Below are 9,377 nucleotides of genomic sequence, written 5' to 3' on the forward strand. Positions count from 1 at the left end.
CATCTAGCTACTGGAGTGTCTCAGGGCTCAGTGCTGGGACCGCTTCTCTTCTCCATCTACATATCATCACTAGGATCTGTTATTCAGAAACATGGTTTATCCCATCACTGTTATCATCTAGCTACTGGAGTGCCTCAGGGCTCAGTGCTGGGATCGCTTCTCTTCTCCATCTACATATCATCACTAGGATCTGTTATTATGAAAAAACATGGTTTATCGCATCACTGTTTATCATCTAGCTACTGGAGTGCCTCAGGGCTCAATCATGTTTTGATGAAAATTAACAACTTTAATACACGGTTTAAAATACATCAGATATGTGTATTTATCAAGTTGTTAAAGGATGATAAAAATATATAAAATTACATATGAGCTAATAAAAAATTATTTGTTAATTACAGTAACAATGAATGAAGAACTCACTACTGGTATATAGACTGTTAATGCTTCAACAATACTATTAATAAACTATGATTAACTGATGTGTTTCCATGGAAGGGTGTGTGACAAAGTGATGATCAAAAAGATGAATACACAATGATTAATATAATGATTTAATGCAGATTATTAACAGTAGATTATAAGATATGCTGATACAGGTGAAGCCCATGTTTTACACAGAAAGCAAATCAAACACTATTAGAATTCGACTGCACATCTATAAGGACAACTGCTATACTATATAAGGTATAGTAGTATTTTTTGATGAATGACTTGCAGCAGATCTGTCAGCAGTTGTTAAAGCAGTATTTTGTCCGTTTTTTTATTGTTATGAGTAACTTTGTATTTTATACTTTATGTTCTGTAATTAAAGCAATGATATATGAGATATATCAGAAAACAGATAAACAAATAATTGCTTAAGAAGTCAGAGGTATTTTCTTGTAGCCGGTGTTTAGGCTCAGGCGGCAGCGGGACTTCAGTTGGCGGGTCCGGCTTATTGGTAATCTTCAAATCCCGGCAGAACAACACCGGTTCTGATCCGAGACCCAGCTGGAACTGCCACACATACAGACACTCGTGCGGCTTCAGCTCAAATGATAGTTGCTCTTCCTCTTCAGTCTCTTCATTCCAGTTTTCCTGTTCAGTGTTCACTCTTGAACCTCCGTATTCTGCCGATAAGGAGAACTGACAGTCTGCAATTAACCCTGAGAGTTTTCCAGCTGAGATCGAGCCTGACGCTGCTATCTTCCAGTTGTGTGTGATCTGGGACATCTTCTCTTTATTGTATCCAACCTTTTTAGTAATTTTCTTTTGCCATGTCACTGGTGTGGGACTGTCATTAATAACGGTTTTAATTTTCACCCACTTTCTGAATGCTGGGCCGTTGGTTATGGACAGCCCGCCTGGCAGGAAGTTCAGAACATCGGGGTGAACGGATAAGACAGCAGTGCACTCAGCTTTGCTGAGGTTGGTCCCTTCGTAGTACTGAACTCCCCACTTGGTTGGCTTGAGGAAGTAGCAGTTATCTAGATCACCCCAGTAATAGAGACCATCTCTGCAATAGGAACGCAGGGGTAATTCATCAGAATAAGGTACATCACGATCTCTCAACATATAAAAAATAGTATTGATAAAGTCGAGGTCTCTTGTTCTTCTGTAAGTGCCCTTTTCCTGGAAGATGATGTAAAACTTGCCCTTGGCTGCCAGGTAATGGTCTCCGCCCCGAAACTTGGAATAAAGGGTGAAGACTGAGGATTCAGTGTCTTCTGTCAGGTCAGTGACTGTGCGGCATTTATCACCCTTAATGATGTAAAACTGCCCATTTTCGTCAGCAATGTAATGGTCTCCATGTTGGCAGCAGGGGTGCAGAGCATGAATACTGAGGTCTGACCCTTTGTTGAAATCCTTTGCCCTCATATAGCAGCCGAGATCAGAGCGGATTATATAGCAGTAAGACCTCGATCCACAGAAATCAACTCCTTTTATTTTGTGCTTGGGAAAAATGCCTGCCATTTCGCCTTAACCTGCAACACAGGATAATAAAAGTAATAAAAATGTAAGATCTAATGGTTTGCTGTTAATCATGTATTTTTATAGATGGTTTTGAGCTGTTTTTCCCCACACTCTTTAAATGAGTTAAGATCACATGAAGATGAGAGATTTTTCTCACAGTTCTAACAGAGCCCTCCTGTATATACAGCTGTGGTCAGAAGTAATGGCACCCCTAATAAATATGATCAAAAATGGCTTTAAAAAATAAATCTGCATTGTTTATTCTTTTCTTTCATTCAAAAAATTTGCAAAAATCTAACATTTCACTGAAGTAAAAGAATTGAAAGTAGGGGGGAAATCACATAATGAAATATTATAGAGAGTAAAATATCTCTGAAGTATATTCCCATTAATATTTACCTGTATTTAGCACACCAGGGTGACTAGGAACATGAAATTGTCCAGCTATGACTTCTTGTTTCACAGGAGTTTAAATATGAGGAAACACAAAGGCCAAATTCCCTGAATCATCACAATGAGTAAAACCAAAGAATATAGTTCTGATGTGCATCAAAAGATTGTTGAGCTTCACAAAATAGAAAGTGACCGTAAGAAAACAGCTAAAGAATTGAAAATCAGGGCAATAATTAAGAAGTTCCAATCAACTAAAGATGTTATGAATCTGCCAGAAAAAGGACGTGTGTCTATATCGTCTTAATGCACGGTAATGAGGAGAGTTAGGGTTAGGGTTAGGCCAAAGACTCTCCAAGGATCACAGATGGAGAACTACAGAGATTAGTTGAGTCTTGGGGTCAGAAGCCTACCAACAAAAATTAATAAATCAAACACCTCCTACATCCGTACATGTTGTTTGGGAGGGTTTCGAGAACAGTCCTCCTCGCTCCTCCAGCAGACTCAGTGGTCAGACACGACTGGAACACGACAGGCTTCTGTGGTCAGATGAAACTAAAAGAGCTTTTTGCAGCAAACACGCTAGATCAGCCCGGTCTCACCCCAAAACATCATATACTGACGCGTCTTGACCATGCGTCAACATACGACGAAAAGGGTACCCCTATAACGTCAATATGAGACGCAGACATGAGCGCACCAGCAGCGCCTCCTAGCGGTACCCTAACGCATACCTAAACCTACCCATAACCCGAATCGTCACACATGGACGTTATAGGGGTACCCTTTTCGTCGTATGTTGACGCATGGTCAAGACGCGTCAGTATGTGACGTTTTGGGGTGAGACCCAAAGGTGGTCCTGGACTTCTTATTCAGAAACATGGCATCGTGGATTCTATAAAAAATCAACAGATAAAAAATCTAAACCTGACTGCTTCTTCTGCTAGAAGTCTTATAATGGGCCGTGGTTGGATCTTATATATATATAGTATGATAATGGGGTTAAGGTCTAAGTCTTGGCACGGGGGGGGGGGGGGGGGGGGGTGCACTCAGACTAGCAGTTCAGAAGTCTGACTACTTGTGGGAAGAAAAAGCACTATACTGCATCGCATAAGTCTGTTTTTAATAGTTGCGGTTCCGAAACGCTGCACCGAAACGCTGTGGGAACGCCTCTGCGTGATTCGTCATGAAGCACGTATGGAATCAGTCCAATGGCGTGACGGAACGTCATGTGATGTCATCGATCAGGAAACTATAAAGCACACCTGAACCAAACAGCGTCAGCTTCTGCTTCTGTATGTGAATCTCTGTCCCTGCTGTTTTTTGTCTGTCTATAGAAATTGCTAGTTTTCACCCTCACACACACACACACACACACACACAAAAGCTTGGGTAGGGTCGGGCCCGATCTAAGCTCTACTCCAGGGCATCCGCATACACTGAAAAAAAATTATTCGTTGAATTTAATCATTTTTTTCAGTGTACTATATTGATTGGTTGATTCTAGCTCAAATGGCCGATAAAATAATTCATGTTTTTAGTGGTTTCATGGTTTTAATTTTAAGGCAAGACACCACAAGTAGGGTAAAAAAAATGTACTTATAGAACTCACCATACTTTACAGTTGATTAATCACAGTACATTTAAGACAATTGTTTTGTGAAATTAAGTTTTGTGAAATGTCATGTTTAAATATGCATATGAGACATTATCTAATTAAATATGAATAAATTTGCATACATTACATATAAATCTGAACATTGGATAAAGCCAGGTTCAAAATTCTTGTTTGATTTTGTTGACATGTTACGGTTACGTATGTATCCCTGAGAGGGAACGAGATGCTGCGTCACCCTGCCATACTCCCGACATGCCCGTGATCGACTTGCTTCAGCCTATCAGAAGCTGACGCTGTTTGGTTCAGGGGTGCTTTATCATTTCCTAGTCAATGACGTCACATGACGTTCCAGCACGCCATTGGACTGATAACATACATGCTTCACGACGAATCACGGAGAGGCGTTCCCACAGCATTTTGGCGCAGCGTCTCGTTCCCTCTGGGATACATGCGTAACTGAGACGTTTTCTTTAGCACTTTTATGGAAGTATGAGGATATCAATATTCAATTTGAAATGTAATAAGCAAAATAGCAACGCATTTCTGTATTTAAAGGGTCATGAACCCCCCCTCTTTCAGCTGAAGTCTAGCTCACAATCTTTTTGAAAAACGCATCTTAAATGAGCGTGGAGGCTGTGATAAGAAGGGAGTGGGTGGGCTGTGGTGTGGCACGGCGGGGGGAGGGGGGAAACTGTCATCGCCAGTGGCCCTTGCATATCGACTGTCACTAAACATCAGTGGTGAAACGTGAGGAAATGCTAGATTTTTTTTTTATAGCTGGCAAAGTCTAATGAAATACACTGACACCTTATTTTTGTCTTTTCAAAAGTAACTGAATGCCCTGCTACATATATTAGCCTACAGTAATGATAATTCTATTTAAAACATATAAATGTACATGTATATGTATAATTATGTCATTATAAAATATATATTTGTTTAAATACACACTATAAATGCATATATTTGAAAATAATAAATTTTCCGCTTAAAATAAAAAAAAATGTTCCGTACATAGCCTAGATCTACACGCCCCCTGAACCCACATAACTTTAGATGTGTCTGTGGTTGATGGCCAGGGTTAGGGTTAGGGTTAGGGTTAGTCTAGCCCTGGCAGCATCGCGGGGAAAGATGCACTGGATCTTTTGCACCACGAAAACAAACGCGCGTCCCATCATTGCTCTCTCATCTACTACGCAATATCACAGTTGGACATGTCTGTCATTGGAAAGTTCCACGTGGTGTCATGAATAATTAAGAGCAAGTGTCTTCTTATTGGATAAGAAAACTCAGTCATGAATAATTATGAGACACCGATGAGTCATCAAAGTACTATAGTGCTCTGCCACACGATTAAGATTTTAAACCCGGAAGATGATAATAGCGAAAAAAAAACTTTTCCCCCTACTATTAAATCTAACAGATGCTAACATTGTCTTCAGTGGTGTTCAACACACATACCTCTGTTAAAATCTCAGAAAATTTGGTTTAGGGTTTCATGACCCTTTAAATTTACATTTTCCATACCATATGGAATGTTTGGAGTAAAATGATAATTCAAATTCAATAATTTACATTTGCTATTCCCTACACTTCTTTTAACATATAATTTAAACATATTTTAACATTTTATAAGTTGCAAAATTCAAATGAAAATGTAGGCTATTACAGAAATTATTTGATATACTTAACATGTTCAAGCAAAAATTGTAGCAAAATGATCATGTAAATGTTATTTTTCCTTATTTCCATTGACACTCACAGTTAAGACACTTGCGATTGCTTTTTCATTAAATGTCCCGGAATGAATGTTGCAAAATTCAATGTGGAATTAAAAACACACAACCACACTGACAAAGCAAGCAATAATCTCGGACGGCTTGTGTAAGATTATTTCTATGAGTAAAGGAACGTGCTGTAAAGCACCGCTCACTAGACGAGAGAGAGATAATATTATACAGAGTATAGTGTTAGAAATATACATACTTTACAGGATTTACGATGCTGATGACCGTTAAAATGTGCCACCACAATCTGTGAAAAGGGTCCATTACTACATTAATAATGTCTGTCCTCCATATTTAGCCTGTCCTGTCGACTCCATGCTTATAAAGTTACACAACAAATACATATCTGTTTAAAGTATGGTAACAAAATGGCACGTAATATTTCTGAGTACATTAGAAGGCTTGTTTTTTTTATTTCATCATGTACAATGACCTATACACTGTAAACCCTAACACTCAAAATAATTAATTGGTTTGAGTTGGACAAACTTCAATTAAACTAATTAGTTTAGTCGAATTAACTTTTATGAGTATTTAGCACTTTTTTTCTTTCAAGTTCACAGAACTGATATATTTTAAGTAAACTGAACTGTTTCATTGTTTTGAGTTTTATGAAATTATTTATTTTAATTTATACGAACTTAAGTTTAACTGAAACGGCTGGGATGTCTATTTCCCAGCATGCTTTGCCGATGGCACTCGAAAGGGAGAGTAAATGCTAAAATTAAGTGTAATATAATGTTTTTTTTTGTGTAAGATTAATGTTAAGTGGGAGATTTAGTAGTGAATAATGCTTTGTTATGCTAATTTAAAAGAATTTCTGTTAATGTTGGCTTTAGGATAGTTACCATCATGGTGACGAGTGGTGCATGCAGCTTGATTTGAGAGCAAATAATCCCTTTATATTGTTGCACTCATACAGCAAGTGCTTCTGTATAACATACTATTGCTAATATGTTAGCAGATTAGTTTTTTTAAAGCTTATACTAATAAAAGTGTTCACACTGGAATTACATGAAAGTTGTTAATTGTATGAATTAATGTACTCATACATTTTAATTGTTCTTAACTTGAAATGTTTAAGTACAAAATAAAAATCTGCTAGTTCTGCTTACTTAAACTTTGAATTTCAGAACTTAAAAAATTTGAGGCATAAATGTTTTGAGTTCTGCCAACTTATTCGGGTTTAGTTTAGTTTAGTTTAGTTTAGTTTAGTTTAGTTTATTAAAGGGTTAGTTCACCCAAAAATGAAAATTCTGTCAGTAATTACTCACCCTCATGTTGTTCCAACCCCGTAAGACCTTCGTTCATCTTCGGAACACAAATTAAGATATTTTTGATTAAATCTGAGAGCTGATCACTTCTCCATAGGCTGCTAGGTGACCGAAACTTGCTGGCCCAGAAAAGTTATTAAAGAGATCGTTAATATAGTCCAAGTGACTCCAGTGGCTCAACCTTAAGTTTATAAAGCGACGAGAATACTTTTTGTGCGCAAAAACAAACAAAAATAACGACTTTATTCCACTATTCATTTCCTTCTCTCTGGGCCTCGTAGTGTTTTTGCGCGGCGCGTCTGTGTTGCACGTCAACACGCATCACACACATGACCAGCTTCGGCCAATAGTGAGCCTACGTGGTGACGTGTAACACAGACGCGCGACGCAAAAACACTACGTGAACCAACTAGTAGGCCCAGAGAGAAGGAAATGAATAGTGGAATAAAGTCTATTCGCATTATCCTGCGAATCAGAGAGGTTAATTCTTCCGTGTTGGCCTCTTTAGCTGTCATGTCTGTAGCGATCACCTGCTGAGCGAGGTCCACTTCTCCGTGCTTTGTTTGTGCTTTTCTCTTCTTTGGGGGCATAGCATACGACGAACCTCAGGCTTTAAACAAATTTCATGCTAGATCAGAATGTTATTTGTCATTACCACAGTTTTTGTCGAATTTGTCGGAGACTGGCGTTATCCGGGATGCCTAACCTTCGCGCATGCTCAGTTCAATCTCAGTTTATAGTGTACTTCATAGATTTAAGTTATATTAACTGAATGGAATTAGTACTATTAACTTTATTTACCCAAGTTATCTTAACAATAAGTTATTGAGTTACTTGGACACAAATCAAATATTTTTTTATGCTTAAATTGTTTGAGTTAATAAACTTAAATGATTTAAGGCAATCGGTTTCCTCAAACGGTTTGAGTTGAACTAACTCATCAGGTTTTACAGTGTACCCAACACAAATACAGGTCTTCAAATGATCTCTAAATGCTCTTTATTAGAAACACTCACCTCGACGTGTGTGTCCAGCAGTGGCTCTGACCGACAGCTTCTCTGAGTGTGACACAGCACTTTCTCTGTGGTGTGTATCGCAGTGCTCTGGCAATGCAAGATTAAAGGGAGTGTCCACACAAAACAAATTGTCGCATCCTGGAAAACCGTGATGTCATCGTCCAGCTCAGTTCAGTTCTCATATAATGGTGTCAGTGGAGGAGATCAATAATATTGATGAATATTAAATTAAATGTCCCCGACTGAGCAAGACAAAGGCGACAGTGGAACCAAAACTCCATCAGTGACAGGATGGAGGAAACCCCTCGTGAGAAACCAGACTCACTCAGTTCTCCTCGGGACAACAGTGTGTGATTATGATTATGATTATGACTCAGGAGCATTACAGGTCAGAGGTCAGACTGGATCAGAACATTCAGAATATCCAGTTCACGTCGGTGTGGAGACGAGACGAGTTTGAGGATGAAGTGACTTCATTATCTAGGCAGAATATACTTGCTGAAACGACCACATGTTGTGATTATGTTAATCCTCTGACGCGATTACACCGCTGTGATTAGAACGATCCGTGCATTTCACACATGTAAACACACATAAGCACAAGCAACAAAAAATACATTTATAGTTTGTAAAATACACACTGATGTCTATGGAAGCGGTAGTAACAATCCTTTCGATTATACACAACGCGTTTTATTCATATCACACACACACAGTGTAAGTAACTATAAAGTTTATTCTATTCTTCTCCCAGTTCACCGGCCTCTTACTTTCACGTGTTTCAGGAGAAGTGGATGAACTTACATGTTGTAAATCCCACAAGATCCTCTTCTCTGAACTCTGTGGCCAGCAGAGGGAGACACTGCTGCGTCCGACATCGCGTACTATGTGAGTAGGGTTAGGGTTAGGGTTAGGGTACTACGTTTACATTAGAACGTACTTCGCGACCGTTAAAAAAGTACGTTCTATATAGTATTGTATAGAGTTTAATACGGGCATTGTTTAATCCAGATTTAGTTGCAATTGTGGAGATTTCTTATATAGATTTTTTTAAACAATATTGGTAAAATTGCAGGTTGATGTTAAGAGGCTATCCCTTCTAACTTGTGAAATCTTATTTTACTGTAATTTGAGCTTTAATATCCCTCAACTATTATACAATATTCTACTATGACTATGTACAGCCTAACTATTTATCCTTATTATGGCAGACCAGAGTTCTGGACTCTTTCTGGACCAGACCAGAAAGGAAAGCATCTAGGTGTCCAGTTCCAGGTTTAACAGAGAGAGTTTCACCACTTTACCTCGTTCACCGTGTTTGATCACCTGGACATGA

The 9,377-nt window shown here is 38.6% G+C and overlaps 1 protein-coding gene across 6 annotated transcripts; it reads right to left on the reverse strand.

Moving 5' to 3' along the window:
* Positions 1–539: 539 nt before the first annotated feature.
* LOC307171596 (uncharacterized protein) lies at positions 540–8,138 on the reverse strand. 6 transcript variants are annotated; one of them, XM_079893337.1, is made up of 4 exons: positions 8,042–8,110; positions 7,026–7,062; positions 2,785–2,910; positions 540–1,967 (listed from the first exon to the last, which is right to left on the reverse strand). In XM_079893337.1, the coding sequence occupies exon 4, from the start codon at positions 1,954–1,956 to the stop codon at positions 796–798; it is 1,161 nt and encodes a 386-aa protein (XP_079749463.1). In that variant the 5' UTR covers positions 1,957–1,967; positions 2,785–2,910; positions 7,026–7,062; positions 8,042–8,110; the 3' UTR covers positions 540–795. The 6 variants fall into 6 exon arrangements, with proteins under 6 accessions (XP_079749463.1, XP_079749464.1, XP_079749466.1 ...); XM_079893338.1 differs by having other exon boundaries at positions 2,785–3,241; XM_079893340.1 differs by having other exon boundaries at positions 546–1,967; positions 2,800–3,241; positions 8,042–8,117.
* Positions 8,139–9,377: the final 1,239 nt, after the last annotated feature.

Source organism: Squalius cephalus (assembly GCF_949319135.1).
Source record: "Squalius cephalus genome assembly, chromosome: 14".
Lineage (NCBI taxonomy): Eukaryota > Metazoa > Chordata > Actinopteri > Cypriniformes > Leuciscidae > Squalius > Squalius cephalus.